A 21516-nucleotide genomic window follows, 5' to 3' on the forward strand; every position below is an offset into this window, starting at 1 on the left:
GGGTTTGACTTAAACTCACATCAAGTGGGCTTCAGTAGACTGACTACAGCCACATTATGACTGCAGTCATTGCAGATGAGATATGAAGGAGATATGAATAGCGAAGTAAAAATGCTTCTTCTGGGTGTTTTTGAAAGGTGTTTAAAATTTGGTGTGCTGCTGATAGAGAGCTGTTTTCATGTTTGGGTCAAATCAATTTCAGATGTGGTTAGAGTTCACAGTCCTGTTTGGCGTTTTTTTTTTAGATGCACTTTGTTTTCTTACCCAACCTGTAGATTTTGTAACTATCCTCTAATCCCATTTTATAAAACATAGTTAGAGTGTAATGTCATTTCCTGTGAAAAAAAGATCTTCAGTAAGTGGTCTGTTTCAAGTGTGGTGCAGCTCCAAGGTTTACTTTCTTCTTGATAAATTTCAAAATACAAAATTCAAATGCACAATAAAACCATAGGAATCCGCCACAAAATGGACACTGTCCATTTCTAAAGGTCACATTAGAATGTGCTGGCTAAAATTACACAGCTTGTAACTGAAACTCTATCCTATCTAAGGGACTAGCCTAAGCATCAGATTGCAGTCTGCTGATTGTACTTGAGAAGTGTAACAGTAATCCAGGTTGTCTGAATGTGGTACTACCTTTCAGCCCAGTGCAAGGTGAGAGAAGGCAACATTCTGACCCAGAGAGTTTTCTTTCCAGCGTTTCAGAGCCTGTAATATGAAGCAGGATTAGGTGCTTATTGAGATCACTTTTCAGGTTGGACCTGGTCTTTTTGTTTTACAAAGGTTCTCTCACTTCTCACCTGCATTTGTCACCATGCAAATTAAGCTGCACACCTAACCTGCTCTGTGCCTTATTATGTACCTAATAAAGAATACAAAATCATCACCTACTGTCTGGTCATTGGTGATGCAGTATCTTACAGCAAGAGGGCTATTGGTTTGAACTCCTGCTGGGGCCTTGCTTCCTTTATTGTCATACAGTCATACATCAGAATTGTGTATTTATGATATTCGTTGTGAATTTAACAATCTGATGTCAGTTGGGTAACAGTTGCCAAGGAACCTTACTGACTTACTTACCTTTTGCATGAAGTACAATCCTATCTGCAGGGGTAGCTGATCATGTTGGTCCCAACAGGACATATTGATCTACACTTGTATTGGCAATGGATTTGACTGCGCTTCAGCTGACTGCTAACAGAGAAATGCGCAGAATTCTTCAAAAAGGCAGAATTGCATAGCAGGGGCCACTGCTATGCAATTCTGTTCCTTACACAGAGAGGCTAAAAGTTCGTGATTGTCTGTGAGAGCCGCTTATATAAACATTTAACTTCATAAAAAACATTTGTCAAAAACTAAATCTTTTTCATTGTAGTTACATACAGTTATGAAGTCAAATAAATAACATTGAACATAACATTCTGTGAGGTTTGCCCTTGTTTTGATGAAATATATATTGCTGTGAAAAACAGACATTGTGACTTTGTAGATTTCAATATTTGATGTTAATAATGAACTTTTCCCACTTTTTTTCTCAGGTTTTGAATTGTGTTTTATGGTGATTAATCACCCACTAGCATTCAAAGCAAGCACTGCTGTTTTAGAAGCTAGAAAAATATTTTCTTTCACTCTAGAGCCTTTAAACTGAGAATATGGGTTTTCTATTTACTACAGAGCATTGCAATAGTTCTGCGATGTTAGTAGCAGAAAGAGATAGCCATAGCTGACAGATAGCCATGGAGATATAGCAGCACAGAAGTTTGCGATTTATTTTTAAAGGGTTAGACCTTTAAAATAACAGACAAATTCAACAACCAAATAACAAATCATCCAAATAAAATAACAATCAAATTCAGCTGTATTAAAATATTTATTTACTAGATTTGCCACGCTGCTACTTTTCCCGGTAACTCGAAACTCTTCCTCCTAGACCACATAAGAAACGGATTACTTAGCTGAACACTCCTAACGCGCAAAATCAACATGATCTTACTGGTTGACTGCCAGTGGGGTGTGAAGTCCATATAAATGGAAAAACACAAACAGATTTTCATTACAAAAAGCACATTCAAAATAACAAATCTGACGATCGTCACAATCTGGTCCTTCATATTGTAATCTTATTTTCTTTCCTGCTGTTTCCCCATATTTAGAGTAATGGACTTCGGTTTATGCTGGTTGCTGGATTTTGCCAGTTTCACCGAGACTAGGGGTTAAATTTGGCATCTGTCAGCTCTGCTTCCTCATCCTCTCTGCTGCAGCTGCAGCTCCACACTCCGATTTCTCCAATGCTGCTATCGGGCTTGACAGCTGCCCCACCTCGGTCTGAGGCTCCAGTGATGAGGGTGACCAGACGTAGCCTCTCGCCTCAGTCAGCGATGAAGGACCCCTCCAGGAAGACACCCGAGGGGTCCTTCCATCCATGTCGTGGCCCTCCAAAGATGGACTGCTGTCACCAGTTTCCTCCTCACCAGGGAAACCCCATCACTGGTCACCAGGCTGTTACACTGAAAGGAGGTGCTGTTGGCTTGAATTAATATATTTATGTATTTATAGTTTGAATCCATGGTGATAATAATTCAGTGTACACTCTAATCTCTGAGTGAGTACAGAATCCCCATACAGAACAGCACAGAATATCAGAAACTGTATACAAGGACGACAGCAGGGAAAATTTGCACAAACTGAGATGCTATTCAATTTCTCCACATTCTGGGTGGAGAATCTTGGAAGTAAACCTTACACTCTTGCTCACTATACATCGAGACTGTCTCTCCACTCTTTACATATTCCATATGTATGGAGAAGGAACCCCCTTTATCAGGACATGTGGATACTTCTTTAAGACACTCTGGCTTGTCCTATAAAACATCTGTGCAGATATGAAAACTATGATTCTTTGATCTCCACTTGCTGTCAGATGTAGTGTGCATGTGTGCTTTGCATGGTACAGTGTGTGTCCATTGCCTTTGTGTTGTGAAGCCTGTTGGTTGGTTCCCATAATTGCTGTTGCCCTAAAAAGAGAAAAAAAGAAAGGAAAGGTCCTTTGTAGTGACTCTAATATGTGGCTGTGATTGCTCCTGGTATATTATCTGTGGTCTCACAGGTTCATGAATCCAGTGGAACCTTGCTGTAGCTGATGCTGTGGGCACCTGGTCTGTTTCTTGGGGTCTTGCGAGTTGAACACTCGCCTAGTCACCTAGTGTCACTGCAGCTGGCTGTATCCTTCTGGAATACAGGTCTTGTCAACCGATGCAACCAGTTGGTTCTTACTGTCGCTGATGCTGTTAGCCCAGTGAGCAAGAGTTTTTCTCTGGCTCTCTGGCTTCTCTCTGGCTAACGCCTGCTCTGCTTGCTCAGAGTAGTTCATGTGCTAGGGCCATTGAAAATGGTGGCAGACACTGTCAAGTAAGCGACCAAGTCCAGGAGGGTGGAGACTCCATTTCAGGTGGCCAACCAGATCTGGTGCAAATTTGGAAGGGCAGAGGTCGACCTTTTGCCCTTGTGCACCCCTGCCCCCAGTGTCTCCTCTATGCCTTCCCTCAATTCTCTCTCCTCCAGTTGATCCTCTGTTAAGTCCACACCAAGGAGGTGAGGTTGAGCCTGGTGGCCCCTCTTTGGCCCTACATGCCCTGGATCCTGCTGCTCTTGGCTGGGACAGCCTGTGAGCTTTCTGTTTGTTTTTCTGTAGAGAGACAGAAGGCAGGAGAATAAACCAGCTGTACTCCACTGAATAATCCAAGGTGTACCCCTAGTGGGAGGTGAACAATATGAAAACAGCCCCACAAGACAGAGACAGAGCAATACTGGGAGTATATGGGAGAAGGACAACTCATAAAAACAATGCTCAGTTGCTAGTGGATCTAAGAGCAGACCTTGGATAAAGCAAACTCCCTGAACAGGATCCAGTAACCATCACATGGTAAATAGACTGGTTCTTATATAGCGCTTTTCTACTCTGAGCACTCAAAGCGCTTTATACAACTTGTTCATTCACCCAATCACACCCATTCACACAAACACTTCTCTAGGTTTTAAGTGCTACCTAACTAACATTCATACCCATTCACATTCACATCGATGAATGCATCGGTGAGCAACCTGGGGTTAGTATCTTGCTCAAGGATATTTGACATGCAGATTGGAGCAGATCGAACCAACAACCTCCCGGTTAGTAGAGAGTAGTAGTAGAGAGTAGAGTAGAGAATGCCTTTACACATGTGTACAATGAGATAGAGCATCTCCTACTCAGTGCAGTGTGGGAAAGAAAGGGGGGTGATGTGCACAATTCTGTGCCACTATATACATATGAACAGTACTCAAATGTAAAATGTAAGTATCGGAAAAAAATAAATAGTGTTGGCATATGGCTTTATATATGAGTGGGACACAGATAGGAATAGGCAGAAACACCACAGGGGCAAAACACCAGCTCCTGTCAGACAGAGCAGTCACCCAAGACTGTAAAACCAAGCTCACCAACTTGTACACCGCTTGGATTGACTGCAAGCCTATGACTCAGTGCCTCAACCCATGGATCCTGGAATGCAGAGAACAACACAAGATAAACAGGACCCTAATGGCCTTATCAGAAATTCGATGGAGACGTGGCGAACAACACTAGAGGCCAACGTCAAGCCAATAGCACAAGTCTTGTCCCCACTGCTGTTCTGCATAGGCCTGAACCCCCTGCAGATACCAAGTACGAAATGCAGCAATCGTCAGCCACCTACTCTATAAGGATGACATGAAGCTGTATGCCAAGAGTGAATGAGACATTGATTCACTGATCTAAACCACTAGAAGCAATGACATTGGGATGCTATTTGGACTGAAGACATGTAGTTGAATGGTAAAAAAGAGAGGGAGGTAGTCAGAACGGAGGGGATTGTACTACAAGAAATGAACACTAGGGTGGTTGAGTACCTTCCTCCACATACATATGTTACCCTATTCAGTTCTGTTCAGTTTTATTTATATAGCACCAAATCACAACATGCTTTATATTGTAAGACAAAGACCTTACAATAATGCGGGGAAAACAGAAAATCCAAACAATCAGTGGGAAGGGGGAAAAAAGGGAAAATACTCCCTTTTAACAAGTAGAAAACTCCAGCAGAACCAGGCCCAGAACAAAAACTATTTCATCCCCCTCTTCTTAAAGTACACGTTCAGCACAACAAGTGCTGAACGTGTACAGATGCTAGTTGTAAAACACTAGCATCTGTTTACTTTACTTACATGCCCATGGAAGTCTACTCCAATCACCAGTCTCTCATCCTGGGGCACTGGCTACTAAGAGAGGACAATGAACACCCTGTGGAAGAGAGAAAAAAATTATAACAGCTAATGATTAGAATGGAATATAAACATATAATGAGTAAAAAGGCAAGTGACGAAAAAACACCTGATCTTAAAAGTAGAAAGCAAAATGGTTCCACAGGAAGACAGACCTGAAAGTTAAAGGCTCTGCCTCTCATTCTACCATTAAAAAAAAACCAACACCTTTGGGATGAATTAGTGCAGGTACTGCAAGTCAGGCCTTCTCATCAAAGATCAGTGTCTGACTTCACAAATGTGCTTCTGGGAGAATGGTAAAAAAATTATGTAATATAATGTATGTGTTTTGATATGAGCGTCTTTGTTTTTGTAATTAACATCCAGATTAAAAATATTAGGATCTTAGCTCAACTGTAAAATTTTACTAGAATTAGATTCTAGAGTCAGAGTGGTGCCGTGTGTGTGTGTGTGTGTACACACAATAAAGATAGTCAGGAAAAAGTTGCTGTACGGTTTAACTACATCAGTGCTTTGAATGTCATGGGGATATCCAGTATACAAAAAAACATTTTAAGCTCCATGTAAATGAGGCGTAGAGAAGATTTCTCTTTTTTTAGCTGCTATAACAAAAATGAACTTAAGATTAGTAACTTATATAGTTGGTAGGTATAGTTGATGTTACTGTAGGTCAGGGGTGTCAAACAGAATTGCATAGGGGGCCAAAACTCAAGGCACACTTTAGGTCGTGGGCCAAACAAGATAAACATTTATTGAACACACTAAAACAATGTTTTTTTAAACATAAATAAAAACAGACAGGAATATTATTCCAGTTTAAATAAACTTTTAAAAAAAAACTTTAACTTTAAATATTTTGCTCTTCATAAAAATATATCCTGTCAAAATTATGCAAATTAGAAATATAAATAAGCTTCCAAAAACCCCAGAAAGGTTAATGAAAGGTTGGAGCCGCATGTAGACAGAGCTGGGCATTGCTTCAGGAATGGAACTAATAAACTGTGCGGGCCATTCAGCGTCGTACTTTCCCTTGAGTGTATCATTACACTGCAGCTCCATCTGAATCTGCACAGGTGCACTTCAGCAAAGTCCGCTGACTTGGTTCAACATTACTTGGCAACAGGGAAAGTGAGGCAGGTTGCACTGGTGCATTTGTGACAGCTTCACTTGAAATGCCTTCACCGCATCATACATGCCATGTCCACGAACAGACAGATTTCCTTGCTGAGCTCAAAAACTATTGAGAACTTTTCCCCAACTCAGCCAACGGAACTCTGTATGATATGGAATGTCGGCAAACTCTGAATATATTTCCCACATAAGCTCAGATAAAATTTACGGTTTGCATTGCGGTGATCATTACATGCTCCATTTTTAGGACTTCACCACACAGCGTTTCCTGGTGTATGATGCAGTGATATGCTGTTAACTCACCGGTACAGTTTTCCTCCTGCATATTTACTCGCATCCTGCTGACTAGTCCGCTTTTTTCACCACACAACACCAGCGCTCCATCTGTTGTAAGTCCAACAAGTTTGTCCCAGGGCAGTTTCATGTCGGTTACCCTTTGACGTACGTTTTAAAAAATGTCTTTTCCTGTCGTTGTCCCGTGCATCGATTTAATGTTCAATATTTCCTCTCCACGGATGAAGATGGCCAGTTGTACAATGTCCATCATGTCTGTACTTTCATCCACAGCAAGAGAGTATGCAATAAAGTTTTTGTCACGGCTGCGCAGCAGTCGTGTGGTGAATTGAGAAAAGGATCCAAAATGCAGGCACTGGCTGGGGTGCGAGTGAATGTTTAATTACAGAGGTGATAAGGTGACAAAAACAGGAGGAGCAGAGCGGGGAGAAAACAAACCTAAACTGGGGAAAACTAAAGAACTCAAATTAAACCAAACACGCACGGGAGGAGGAACAAAATGCACAAAGAAACCTGGCGGAGAGACGCAGCCTGAACACCGGGTTACACAGAATTATGCAAACGGACATGGAGTTAAACAGACAACGCAACAGAGAGCACAGGCTTAAATACACGGGGAGTAATCAGGGAATGGGCCACAGGAGGGAGACACAGCTGGGAGCAATTAGGCTAACGAGACAGGGGAGAGGTAAAAGTGAACACACTGACATGAGACATGAACTTTCAGAATAAAACAGGAAACTAACAGACACAGAGAACCAGACAGGACACTGAACTTGACAGGCAGACTCATGAGCAGACACAATAACACCATGGACAGACAGAGAGAACACAGGCAGGCATGAAACAAAAACACTAACACTGTCACGGTCTGGCTGGCAGACCGTGGGGAGATGGGGAAATAGGACCCAAACGCCGGACTCTTCAGTGCAACAGTGTTTATTTACAAGGTGGTGAAGTAAACAACAATAAATCCCCAGTTTCCCAGACTCCCGTGGAGTGTCTTCTTCCCAAAAGTCCCCGTGTAGTGCTCTCTGCCCCAGTGTCCCTGCACTCCCCGTGCTTACTGCTCCTTCTCGTCCCACACTCCTCCTGAGGGGAAAACAATAGAGGCAGCCGTTAACACTTATCCCAGCAGGCATACACTCACACTTGACTTGTTTGAAGACTGACGTGTAGTCAAACGCAATAATCCCGCGTCAGTGGAAGCTCCATCGCTCATCTAAATAGCTCCCCCGACGAGCCCAGATGAGGAGCAGGTGTGCGGTCAGGACTTCGGGTGTGGCCAGCCCTCAAGTTAGACCACGCCCCCAGGGCTGAAGGTGCCTGTAACTTGGCCACAGCAGAAAGGCAAAACACACACATACCTGCCTACATACAGATGTGCATAGGGGCAGTGCAGACAACACACCAAATAATAATAATAATAATAATAATAACAACAATAACAGTCACAGTCCCCACTGCCCACGGACCCCGAGTCCCCAGAGCCGGGTCCGTAACAGTACCCCCCCTCTAAGGGTCGGCTCCCGACGACCCAAAACACAACAAAAACCACAACCCAAACATCTCAGGGCGGGCGGCGGGGGGGAAACAGGACGGAGGGCCGGAAAACCCCAGTTCAAAAGTCCAACCACTGCCATGGTGGCAGCAACAGTTCTTGCGGCCGACCCAGTGGACCGCAAGCAGGCAAAACCCGCTATGGGTCAGGCAGTGGTGGGAAAACCGTTCGGGCGGCCTACCTCCAACCCCGTGATGGGAGCAGAACGCTTCAGGCGGCCTGCCACGGATCCGGTGGCGACGGCGTTGCAGTTCCGGCGGGCGGCCACGGGTCCGGTGGCAGCGGCGTTGCTGCTCCCGCCTCAGCACAACCCACGATTCCCGATGTACCGGCCGGGCTGCAGGACGTGGCGGCCGGGCTGCAGGACGTGGCGGCCGGGCTGCAGGACATGGCCGACCTCCAGCTCTGGCTCAGCAGATCCCTCCGGACCTCCGAGCTCCTCCGGTGGCAGCGCGGGCTCACCAGGCTCGCTGAGCTCCTCTGCTGGCAACGCCGGTCCCTCCGGCTCGTTGAGGTCCGCCAGCAGCGGTGCGGGCTTCTCAGTGGGTGGCTCGCTGAGCTGCTCCGGCTCACAGGGCTCCTCCGGCATTAGCTCGCTGGGCTCCTCCGGCATTAGCTCGCTGGGCTCCTCCGGCTCGCTGGGCTCCTCCGGCTCGCTGGGCTCCTCCGGCTCGCTGGGCTCCTCCGGCTCGCTGGGCTCCGGCTCGGGCAGCGCGAGCTCCACCCGCGGCTCCGGCTCGGGCAGCGCGAGCTCCACCCGCGGCTCCGGCTCGCTGAGCTCCTGCTCGGGCAGCGCGAGCTCCACCCGCGGCTCCCGCTCGCTGAGCTCCTGCTCGGGCAGCGCGAGCTCCACCCGCGGCTCCCGCTCGCTGAGCTCCTGCTCGGGCAGCGCGAGCTCCACCCGCGGCTCCCGCTCGCTGAGCTCCTGCTCGGGCAGCGCGAGCTCCTCCTGCGGCTCCCGCTCGCCGAGCTCCAGCTCCGGCTCGTTAAGCTCCTCCAGCAGCGGCGCTGGCCCCCCAGCTGGCTCGCTGAGCTCCTCCGGCTCGCTGAGCTCCTCCGGCTGCAGCGCGGGATCCCCCCGCACGCTGAGCCGGTCACCCGGCGGTGACGACGGCGACATGGCAGCTGCAGGCGGTGGATGCAGTGGCAGAGCAGTGGATGTGGAAGGTGGAACAGATGATGACTGACCGACTAGCTGGGCAGCTAATTGAAGTGAGGGTGATATGTCCAACATGAAGGGTGGAGAGGAAAACAATGTTACCGCTGGCTCAGCAATTTCCAGGGGGCCAGAGGCAACTGAGGCCTCCGGTTCAGCCTCTGGGGAAGCCCTGGGGAGAATCTCAGCCTCCCTATTGTCTGTAGTGGCAGGCTCATGTTCTAGCACTGGGTCCGTGGCTCCTCATGCGGTCAGTCCAGAGTCAGCTGGTTCTTCCCAAACCACAGGAGTGAGGTGAGCTACGGTTTGACGAGGATGACGCCGGCGCCGTCTCTTTCGTGTTGGCGGGGCAAAGGAACCTGTCCCCTGTTCATCTGTGACTGGATTCGTTAAAATGACAGGGTCCGGTCTACTCACTGTGGTGACCAGCACTGCCGGTCTTTGGTCTGCTGGCACAGAGGCCATTGAAGAAGTGAGAGGAGATGGAGTAGGGCGCCGTCCTCCTTGCAGTGGAGGGTCCAATAGGTGAGCAGCAAGCGGCGGTGGGAAAACCTTCCGCCTATTAAGAAAAAACCAGGCAGCGAGGGCTGCCAGGGAGGCAGCCGCATCCTCCTTGCCCGGACAGCCTAAACCAAACAGTTCAAAGCTAGAGCTAGCCCTCAACACAGTTACAATTTGAATTAGTTTTGCAATGTCCAGAAAGCTCATGGAACAGGTGGTTGAAGACAGGAAGGCATCAAAAAATACGACCTGCATGTGTCTCTGATGTGGATCCGCCGCCTGGATAATGCTCCGACAGTATTTCCAGAGCTGGGCGAGCAATTCCTCCTGTGAGACGGTCCTTGAGTCCGCTGGGCCCATAATGGCGGGATTATTCTGTCACGGTCTGGCTGGCAGACCGTGGGGAGATGGGGAAATAGGACCCAAACGCCGGACTCTTCAGTGCAACAGTGTTTATTTACAAGGTGGTGAAGTAAACAACAATAAATCCCCAGTTTCCCAGACTCCCGTGGAGTGTCTTCTTCCCAAAAGTCCCCGTGTAGTGCTCTCTGCCCCAGTGTCCCTGCACTCCCCGTGCTTACTGCTCCTTCTCGTCCCACACTCCTCCTGAGGGGAAAACAATAGAGGCAGCCGTTAACACTTATCCCAGCAGGCATACACTCACACTTGACTTGTTTGAAGACTGACGTGTAGTCAAACGCAATAATCCCGCGTCGGTGGAAGCTCCATCGCTCATCTAAATAGCTCCCCCGACGAGCCCAGATGAGGAGCAGGTGTGCGGTCAGGACTTCGGGTGTGGCCAGCCCTCAAGTTAGACCACGCCCCCAGGGCTGAAGGTGCCTGTAACTTGGCCACAGCAGAAAGGCAAAACACACACATACCTGCCTACATACAGATGTGCATAGGGGCAGTGCAGACAACACACCAAATAATAATAATAATAATAACAATAACAATAACAGTCACAGTCCCCACTGCCCACGGACCCCGAGTCCCCAGAGCCGGGTCCGTGACAAACACATAGCAAACCTAAACAAAAGACAAAACAGAATAACCGAGAACAAAGAATAATATAAAGAAACACAATAAGGTATGAAGCACAAGTTTACTGTTGCCATAAAGAAAAATCCTCAGACTCTGGACCATGACAGTTTTTGCTTCTTTCACACAACTGTGTTCTTAAATCAGTGGCCATCTCACAAACCCGATCAGCAATCGTATTTCTGCTCAGGCTCACATTTGCCAAAATCTGCGTTTTGTCTGGACACAAGATGTCGCACACCTTCATCATGCAGCTCTTCAGAGTGGTACCGGGCTGATTTGGCTTTCTCCTCTGCTACAATAAAACTTGCTTTCACAACAGCTTCCCTTTGTGATTTTGCTCTGGTGAAAAAGGTCTGCTGAAATGTCACATTCTTCTTTAGCTCTTCTACTTTCTTTAGTTTCTGCTCTGCACTTAGGTTTTTCAGCTTATCCTGACTTTTTGTCTCGAAGTGCCGTCTTAAATGAAATTCCTTAATTACAGCCACATTAGCTCCACCAATAAGACACACGGGATTACCAGCAATGTCTGTAAACATATATTCAGTCACCCACTGCATGGCGCTGAAAGGCTCTGCTTTCAGATTCAACTTTTCTCTTCGCCATTGTGAGCGGCTAGCTTCGCAATAACAGAAGTTTGACTTGATTGATAGTGATGTGCGGATCGATACTGAAATATCGATTCCTCTGATACCAGTCATTTATGTTCTAGAATCGATTCTCACATTAAAATATCAATACTTTAGTAAGATTCGTCTCTTTTCAGCGGAAATTCTGCTGATTCACCTATTTCTGCAGAATTTTCTGCCTTTTCACCTCTTATCAGCACAATTCTCAGCAGCGTCTGCTCATTTCAGTAGAATTTTTTTCCACCACTTTTCAGCAAAAATTTCTCCGTCTTTACCCCTTTCAGTAGAATTTTTTTGCTTTTCACCACATTTCAGCAAAAAATTTCTGTCACTTAGTTTTTTCTCATAACCCAGTCTCAATACAACGTGGCAACAGTCACTTTATCCATTTAAAAGTGTGTTTGTGTGTGTCTGTGTGTGTATATGTTTTTGTAGGTTTGTGAAGAGGAAGAGATTGCTGCACAGCAGGCATCACTCTCTGTGGATACTGTTCATTTTGCTGGGAGTCTGTATTGCCATTCAGACCTTTGTCACCCATCAGGCCAGGTAAAGTCCTATTCTCAACACCAATTTTCTCAAACCAAGTGGACTTTGTTATCGTTATTTTTTTTTTTTGGACATTTCTTACTGAATCTAGCATTGGTGAAAAATAACTCATGTGACGATTATAAACTTTAAAATATATAATATGGTATCGTCTTGATGCATGCTCAATCATCCAGGTAAGTAAATCTCTAAGGTTGATTCTGTTCATCTGGACGTAGCGTTTTCAGTGGGAGAAACGTTTCGTCACTCATCCAAGTGACTTCTTCAGTCTCAGCTGACTGCAGGTTTCAGCTTCATCATAATGAAGGAACTGACCTCCCAGCACATTGTTCCCTCAGTGGACTGGTTTCAGTCATGCAAATGTACTGTTTTCTAAGATTGGGGAAACCAATCGTTTGAAAACACAAACACAAATTTTCTCTCCGTTTTGGCCTCCGATCCAAACTGGGACGGTGTTTTCGCATTTTGAAAACGCTCTCGAAAATGCATACATTTGAAAACGGTGCTTTCGTGTTGCAGTGTGGACAGCAAAAACGGAGACTTTTTGAAAACGATGACACATTTTAGTCATGTGATTGTTTCTCAATTTTGACAGGCTTATTAAAGATTAATATCAGTTTGTACATGCTTCAGATAGCTTTTCTTCAAATTCTTTAATTCTCACTCACTTTTGCAACTTTGTACTTTTGTGTTACTCACAGCAACAACCCCACCTCATTGTTAGTCCATTTAAAAAACTTGGTGCTTTTCCTCGACATTTTCCCGCAATGTTTCAAAGAGCCGGAAAGTCAATAAACAGCGAGCAGAAATGAGGCCGGTCGAATCGTCTTGCATTTCACACATGCGCAGTGCTGGAACGTAAGCGTTTTCTGCCGTTTCAATGTGGATGCACAACTCTGTGAAAATGACTGAAAACGATAGTGTGGACGCGGAGCGTTTTCAGACAAAGATGCTGTTTTCAAATCTATCCGGGCTAGTGTGAACATAGCCTTAGGTTCACACTGAAAGGCCCAATCACCACGAGTTTTAAAACGAGTGTGCTGTACCACCAGCAGTCTCTGATCTAATGACCTTAAAGCCCGAGAAGATGAATTTGGTTTCAGCAGGTCAGATAAATATTGAGGAGCTTGACCATGTAGGGCCCAAAAGGTTAGAACTAAAATTTTAAAATGAAACCTAAAATTTGCAGGCAACCAGTAAAGGGAGGCCAAAACTGGAGTGATATGAGATCTTGTCTTGGTGCCTGTTAAGAGTCGTGCTGCAGCATTCTGCACAGTCTGAAGACGATTTAAGGCTGATTTGTTAAAACAAGTAAACAGACCGTTACAGTAATCTAAACGAGAAGAAATAAAAGCATGAATAATCATCTCAAGTTCAAGCTTTGATACCATTAGTCTGAGTTTAGAAGTATTCCGTAAATGATAAAAACAGTTTCAGACCAGCTGCTTAGAATGCTGCTCGAGTGACATCGAGCTGTCGAATATGACGCCAAGGTTTCTAAGGCTTGATTTTACATAAGGGTCTAAGAAGCTGATATGCTGCCTGATTTCTGGGACCATGTGGTCCTTTACCTTTCACAGGAAGTTTTCGGCATATAGAAAGTCACATCCTCACTTTTGTTTAAACAAAATTGAAATGTTCCTTAAAATGCCACAGTAAAGGACCTCCAGTGCATTAAAATGTGATGTCAAAAGTTCCTGACCTAGAATCAATAATATAAGATTTGAAAGTGAGGTATTTTATTGTGTTTATGACGTTTTCCAGGAATGGCAAGCTAGTACAACTCCAGCAGATGAAGTTCTCTATCAAGAAAGAAAAAGAGTTTCCTCACATAAGACCTGAAGACACAAGATTACAACAAATGGAACAAACTGCAAATGGTAATCATCAACATGAGCAACATGAAAAGCCTTCATATTCTTTAATCGGCAGGCTTGCAAGCTCTCAACAGGAGGGGAGAAAAGTTACACTGGGCAAGCTGCTTCTACCAAAAGACCGAAACAAACCAAACGTTGACCTTCCATCTTCTCTGGTTTCCCATAGTACCCGGAAAGACATAAATCTAGGGACAGAAAAAAGACTCACCCGCTCTCCCACTCCTTCCAGTTTTTTGAAGACTCAGAACAATACTCACACTCAAGCAACCTGCCATCCAAAGTCTCACATCGTTTTCCTCAAGACACATAAGACAGCAAGCAGCACTATCTTAAACATCCTGTATCGCTATGGCGAAAGCAGAAACTTGACCTTCGCTCTCCCTCTAAACAAACAGAGCCAGTTATTTTATCCATTTTTCTTTGTTCCACATTTTGTCGAAGGAGTTAGCAGCAGAAGTGTGAAAGAGTTCCACATCATGTGCAACCACATGAGATTTAAAAAATCTGAGGTGAGTTTCATCAGAAATGTATGTAGTTCCATGGCAACCACAGCAATTATATCAATTTGATATGGTTTGGTATTCCAGTCAGCCTGACTAAGTACCAAAATGTGTTAATTGGCCCAAAATAAAAGCTGCAGTACACCCTGTTACAAAGTTTCACATATCAAGACCTAATGAAATATTATCTAATGTACAAATTATCTAAACTACAAAGCAGGATTCATTCTTATACAGGTACCTTAAAGGTTAACCCTGGGTTTGAAAAGAAAATTATCACAAGGGTATATTGGCATGGTAACTCATACTGCAAACCATTTACCAGAGCTCAGCAGGTGTGCACAATGTGTAGGAGAACACAAAGCATTATTTAGCATCATATCATGACATCTTATGATATGATGGTACCAGGTTACCATGTTACTGTGCTACATGCATGTATGTGTCTTCTTAGTTTTTGCAACGTTTAGACATTAATCTAACACAGTGATACTTGCATTTGTTACAGACTGACCAGAGAGAAGTGATTTTTTTTTAAAAGTTACTTTTTAGACTGAATCTATGAATCTATGATCTAGGCTAGTGTTTCTGAGATGATTAAATTTTGTTGTGGTCCTTATAGGACAGGTACTACAAACCCGTGATTTTATAGACTATTATGCATTAAACATCTGCAGCAGTAACACTAATCCATATAGCAGTGATGGGGAACATTTTTCTGCAGAATAAATACTTTTATCATTATTATACAGTTACATGTGTAGAGAGGTGTCTTGTAGTATCTTATGAAAAACCTCTCTTTTCATAAGAGAGGTGTTTCTCCCATTGCTTTTGCAAATTGGTTCTAATAAAAATCCTTCACCAGTCACAATTTTACACATTTAAAAAAATAATTTTACAGGCAGGAAGGATTCCAGAATGGTATCTGGTCTAGTTTATCTTATTGAAGACTAATAAATATTTATTTATTTAATTCATTTACTTTTAGTTTTAAGGGGTGGGAGTCTTTCACGTCTTGCCTCTCTCTAAAAGTCATCTCATAACACTGCCTTTTAACCCTTCCTAGATTAATGGCCAGGAACAGTTCAAATATCACTCAGAATTTCTTTCCTTTTTGGCATTGCGTGAAAATGCACCTGAAGGCTCGAGACCAAAATGTCTCCTTTTATAGAAGTTCTGACACTTGTTAATGATCATTTAATCAGTGCTTTTGATTAGCAGCACCTGGCTGAAACTTACCCTCTAAATTCAAAAGAAAGCAGTAAAGACGTATTATTTTTTCACACACTGCATTTTGTTATTGAAATAATGTGACATATTTTGAAATTCATCTGAATTTGTTTTTTTTAATCTATTTTTATGACTTGCTAAGGTTGACAAGAATAAACATATATAGCACATGGATAATATAGTGATAACACTACTGGTCTTCAGAACAACAGGTGTCTGACTGTATAATTTACTATGTATTTCCCAGGTGGCAAAAGTGATGCCTCAGGATACCTTTTACTTTTCCATCTTGAGACATCCTGTGGCTATGATGGAATCCATCTTTAGTTATTATAAGAGCATCCCAGCCTTCCGTAAGACATTTAGCCTGGAGGACTTCTTAGACAACAGCTGGAGAAACTATAATGCATCGGTAGCCAACAACCACTACGCTCACAATATTCTGGCTTTTGACTTTGGCTTTAAGAATAATATTGCAGCTGGTGCTGGAGACTTTGAGGAGAGAACCACTGTGGCTATTAAAACCATAGAACAGGACTTTAATCTTATACTAATTTCTGAATACTTTGATGAGTCCATGGTCTTGCTCAAGTACTCCCTCTGCTGGTCCTTGGAAGATATGGTTTCCTTTCGGCTCAATAGTCGCAGTGAACAAACTCGGCATTCACTTTCACCGAACACTGCAGAAAAAATCAAGAAGTGGAATGCTTTAGACTGGAGGATTTACCTGCACTTCAACACAACCTTCTGGCACAAAGTTGATAGTCTTGTTGGACGACAGAAGATGGAGAGGGAAGTAGCTCAGCTGAGAAAGCTACAAGTCAAGCTTGCAAACACTTGCCTGAAAGATAGATGTGCGGTTGACCCATCACTGGTAAAGGATGCTAGGCTGAAGCCTTTTCAGTATGGAACAGCTGTCATTCAGGGCTATAACCTAAACCCAAACTTAGATATACAAACCAAAACAAAATGTCAGAGATTTATCTTACCAGAACTGCAGTACACACATCGTCTGTACACCAAGCAGTTCCCAAAGGAAGCTGCTAAGCATAAACAGGCAACTAAGACTGTTAAATAATCACCTAAAGAAAATTGCTATGATGGCAAAGCATCAGAAATGGGAAGACCTGAGCAGCCTGACCTTAAGAAGTAAAGTCAGGTCTCAAAAACCAATGGGCCTCCACAAGTTCTCTGTTAACAAAAACACAAGCTAACAATAAAACAAGAATACCACGAGTAATACCTGTGACTAATAATCACAGGATATGTGATATGCTTGAGAAGTATGTGTTGGGTATTAAAAAAATTTTTTGATTTTTTTTTTCTTTTCTTTTCTCTTTTTTTAGTAGCCACACCAGTGGTTAAGTTGAAAATATGAAAGCCGGAATATCATATCACTTTGGTGATTATTCATTCTTATGAATATAAGAGGCTAACCAAGCCCAATATTGTTAGCTCCTGGATGTTAGAAGACACAGTCAAGAGTAAAATGTTTTTGACGAATTGTTTGTTTTCTTGCTTGTTTGCTCATTTAAAACATATCTTTGAAGTACATGGCAGTGGGTTGAATTTTGGACTGTTTTTGATATCCTGTGTTGTTTTAATTGGTGAAGATAGCAACGGAACTTGAACTTGACTTGAACATGCTAGTTCAAGTCAAGTTGCTTTTTAGTGTCATTTGAGCCACAGTAATACACCTTGAAATAAAGTAATGTTCTTCCAGGATCAATGTGTCACAACATAAAAAAAAGAAAAGCACATGGCATTAAAATATCAAATTATATAAAGAATAAAATATACATATATGAAATGTATTAATCTGTGTGTGTGTGTGTGTGTGTGTGTGTGTGTTTTGAACATGGTGTTAACAGAGATCCAATTTAGCTGTTGCTTCCAATCACACCCCTGCAGGTCTCACTGTCATTGCCCACATTAGTGTTGAAGCACCCCACCTGGGAACTCCATGAAGGTAAGGTACTCTAAACAGTCATTTGGCACATAGGCACAGGCACCTTCCCCAAGCCTGGCTCCAGAGTGAGCCCCGGTAACCCTATCCGGGGGAGGGTGAACTGTTTCCTAGATTTTTCACCCACAGGGGTCTCCTGAATTGCTCGTTGTCTTTTCCCTCACCCAGGACCAATTTGCCATGGGAGACCCAGAGTGAATCCTCTTCTCTTAACAAAAAATAAAGGATCTTTGACAGGTAGCACAGTGTCCTCTTTCTAAAGTAAATCAATCAAGGACCTTTTTATGGAAACTACCAATGCTGTCTGAGTTACAGTACCTCCAGTATAATCATTTGAGGGTTCTGGTGTGGTGCCAAGAGTGATTGTCTGCCTGTGTTTAAGCTGTTAAAAATGACTTTTTGGTCTTTAATCTGTCAAACATATCCCAAAGATGAAAGCGTATATGCAAGTGCAATAAGGAAGATTGGTAATCCCTCACCTGGATGTTTTCCTGCATGCTTAACTGCTAGTCTACCACAGGCCTTTACCCTGGCTCAGAGGTATAAGAATAATCCGTTCATTTAATAATGCTGTTCTTATGAGTACAGTTTCATTAACCATCGCCTTGTACAGAACCTGGGATATCAAGGCAGCCTAGATACCAGCACACATTCGGTAGTAATCAGTAGCATTCACATTCTGGGGGTGGCTGTATCTCCAGTGGTAGAAGAGGGCACCTACTCAGCGGAAGGTTGGTGGTTTAATCCCTGTCTGGTCTGCTCAAGACTACTTGTAAATTCTTGTAAATGTTAGACAGAAACACATAGAGTATAGGGGGAAGAAAGCACTAAGAGAAATTCTCTGCAAATGATCTATGGTAATTATTAAAGAGGAAGCTTGATTCCAGGTTCAGCCCATTTTCATACAGGCAGCCGTTAATGAGACACCGTATTTTTTCATGGTGGAGAATTGTGCGCTGCAAGAGACCCTGCTTATGGAGTTTAACAATCCGACCATGTTTAAAAAAGGGAAAGCTTTTTTTGCATTTGCGATCAGAACATCGTGACAGTGTGACCACCTTACTTAAAATTATCATGACTCCACATTTTTGCAGATTTGACTTTTGAAGGCATGTTGTCCTAAACTTTTCATCAGCTGTACAACAGCCTGTTTCAGTTGAAGTATTGTTTTTAATAAATTGCATGCTCAAAAAATGTTTTGTCTCACTCCCATTTCTTCTTTTTGCATGTTGAAGCTCTACTTGAAACCTTGTTAAGATCCAACCATGCCAAATATGTTTGGGGTTTTTTGGTTCTTTTTTTTTTTGCCATTTATCAAGTGGTCTTAAACTTTTGATTGGGACTGTATATTAAATATACACTATCGGTCAAAAGTTTTAGAACACCCAGTTCTTCCAGTTTTTTATTGAAAATTATGTAGTTTAATGTCTCATTGCATTGTGATGAGTCAAAAGTTTAGAATACATTTTGGTCTATAAAGTCATGATTCCTCAACTCCAGGTACTTATTTGTACTATCCTTTCATTTTAAAGTAGCCACCTTTGGAAGATATAACAGCTGAACCTGTGGCATTCTTTCTATAACAAAAATCAAATATTCTTCAGAAAGTTCTTCCCCTATCTGTAAGTTTTGCACTTGCTTTGCTTTCCCTTTTCTGTCCTGTTCCAAAACCAGCTTGATGGGGTTTAAGTCTGGAGACTGTGCTGGTCACTCCATGTTTTCAAGCTTACCATCTTGTTCTTTTTTCCTGAGGTAGTTCTGGCATAGGTTGGACTTATATTTTGGGTCATTATCTTGCTGTAGGATGGACCCCTACATACCAGAGAATATTGAATGGCGCTGTGGTAGCTGTTTTGGTTCAGGGTGCGTCCGACCCTGAATCCAGCAAAACAGCCCCAGACCATCACACTTCCTCCTCCATGTTTGACATGCCACACACTGTGGAAACATCCTTTCGCCTATTCAACAGCGTACAAAGACCCTGTGTAATGAACCAAAGATTTCAAATTTTGATTCAGCAGTCCATAACACCTTCTTCCAGTCTTCATGGCCCAGGCAAGCCTCTTTGTCTTATTCTGATGACTTTGCAGTGGCTTTCATGCTGTAACTCATCCTGTCAAACCTGCAGCTTAAAGTCTTCTCTTCAAACTTGAAACTGAGACTTGAAACTGCAACCGTTGTTAAGCTGTGCTTGATGCTGTTGTTATGTGGGGAGCCCATCATACAAGCTGTTAACTCTGACAGACAGACTCTGGCAGACCCAAAGCCACAATTGAATGACAGGACAAGTTTCTCAGAGTTTGCCCCAGTTTCTGAGGCCCTTTTGATAGTGAAGGAAACTCTACTCACTGACACCTTTCTTTGCAATTTCTCTGTAGGAAAGACCTACATTTTATGTTATGATGGTCTGTCTCTCTTCCATTGTTAATTGCTTTTTTCTCCCCATTTTCTACTTTCTGCAGTACAACACTGTTCAACTGATGCTCATGAAGGATATGTGCGTTCCAACACTGCTTTGATGCAGACAAAGGGGGTTTTAGGTAATACACAAAAGTTGAAACACCTGTAGGAATTAGTAGCACCAGCTTTCAAGGTGTGATCAACCCCCATTGCTCCAGAACAGCTTTAAATTGTTAACCCATTTTGTGTTCCTTTAAGAAGGCCTTCTTGGAAAAATCTTGAAATGTACATTATATGAAAGTTTTGAGTAACCTTACCTTTCTTCTCTTTTTTTTTTTTAAACCTCTGGCAGTTCACCACTGCAATAAATAACTTGAAAAAAAATCTAAATTCTAAAGCCTTTGACCGGTAGTGTATGTGTTTACTTCAGATGGTGCTGGTGAATTATATACAGTAGTTATGTTAAAAAACAGACTACAGATGACAGACTACTAAATCAGAATAAGCATTTGGTTAAACACCATATGTATAAGATTCTAGGGCTGAGCATAGTAACCTCACTTTTAACTCAATTTAGAAGCAGAAAATTAAAGGTCATCCAGGTCTTTCGGTCTTTAAGACATTCCTGCAGTTCAACTAGTTCTATCTGCCTTCATGGATAGATAAAGTTGGGTATCATCTGAAAATGTATCCTATCCCTTCTAACATTACTGCCTAGGGGAAGCATGTATAACGTAAACAGGATTGGTCCTAGCACGTAACAAAAATTGGTCTTGGCATGGGCCCAATTAACCATTTGTGAGATTGAGGTACATAATTTCATGCCATTCTCAATAATTTTACCATGAATTTTGTCATTCTCCTGAAGTTCATACTTATGATTATCATAATTATAATATATAATTATGTTAATTATAAGGATTATTATTATTAAATATACTATTGAAGATCATTGTATCATTATTTAGGCTACCATTAAGCTTTCTGGATAACAGCAGGACATGAATGATACTTTATGAAGTAGTAGCATATGCTAGTTGTGTGTACTTAACATGATAAAGTGTAAACAGTGTTGTAAGGATTTATTTTAGCATTGAGGACAGCTGAAATGGTGCAAAATAATATTGTATTTTCTGAACTGAGTTTTAAAAAGACTCTTTAAAAATACACTTCTTTTACTTATTGTACATAATTTCTGTAGATTGGTGGCAGATTTTTAAGTGCCTGTTTTGGGGGGAACCCCCACCCCACTACCACCACCAGACAACCTGAAAACAATATCAGAATTTAATTAAAATGTACAAAAAGTGCATTACCATAAACATCTTTTATCAAAAGCAAGAACATATGTTGGAATGGAATAAACAGAATACTGTCCAAAACCTA

The 21516-nt window shown here is 42.9% G+C and overlaps 2 protein-coding genes across 2 annotated transcripts; one reads left to right on the forward strand and one right to left on the reverse strand.

The window, feature by feature from the left end:
* Positions 1 to 8315: 8315 nt before the first annotated feature.
* LOC147313929 (uncharacterized) lies at positions 8316 to 10541 on the reverse strand. The gene is made up of 2 exons (XM_086262739.1): positions 9186 to 10541; positions 8316 to 9065 (listed from the first exon to the last, which is right to left on the reverse strand). The coding sequence occupies exons 1-2, from the start codon at positions 9516 to 9518 to the stop codon at positions 8586 to 8588; spliced, it is 813 nt and encodes a 270-aa protein (XP_086118865.1). The 5' UTR covers positions 9519 to 10541; the 3' UTR covers positions 8316 to 8585.
* gal3st2 (galactose-3-O-sulfotransferase 2) lies at positions 9835 to 17554 on the forward strand. Its single transcript, XM_086262690.1, has 4 exons — positions 9835 to 9965; positions 12047 to 12157; positions 13922 to 14543; positions 16012 to 17554. Exons 1-4 carry the CDS (start codon positions 9835 to 9837, stop codon positions 16840 to 16842), a joined length of 1695 nt encoding a protein of 564 aa, XP_086118816.1. The 3' UTR covers positions 16843 to 17554.
* Positions 17555 to 21516: the final 3962 nt, after the last annotated feature.

Source organism: Aulonocara sp. 'chitande type north' Nkhata Bay, linkage group LG14, assembly GCF_057382095.1.
Source record: "Aulonocara sp. 'chitande type north' Nkhata Bay isolate Kocher_YH1m ecotype deep benthic linkage group LG14, A_spYH_male_GT1.1, whole genome shotgun sequence".
NCBI lineage: Eukaryota > Metazoa > Chordata > Actinopteri > Cichliformes > Cichlidae > Aulonocara > Aulonocara sp. 'chitande type north' Nkhata Bay.

What these genes read in the sequence shown, in the direction of transcription:
- LOC147313929 (XM_086262739.1), bottom strand. Translation starts at nt 9,518, where the DNA reads ATGTTGGACATATCACCCTCACTTCAATTAGCTGCCCAGCTAGTCGGT. An exon ending in TCAGCGAGCGGGAGCCGCGG is followed by an intron (nt 9,066 to 9,185) that starts GTGGAGCTCGCG and finishes CTGCCCGAGCAG; the next exon opens with GAGCTCAGCGAGCCGGAGCC.
- gal3st2 (XM_086262690.1), top strand. Translation starts at nt 9,835, where the DNA reads ATGACAGGGTCCGGTCTACTCACTGTGGTGACCAGCACTGCCGGTCTT. An exon ending in TGCAGTGGAGGGTCCAATAG is followed by an intron (nt 9,966 to 12,046) that starts GTGAGCAGCAAG and finishes ATGTTTTTGTAG; the next exon opens with GTTTGTGAAGAGGAAGAGAT. An exon ending in TTTGTCACCCATCAGGCCAG is followed by an intron (nt 12,158 to 13,921) that starts GTAAAGTCCTAT and finishes GACGTTTTCCAG; the next exon opens with GAATGGCAAGCTAGTACAAC.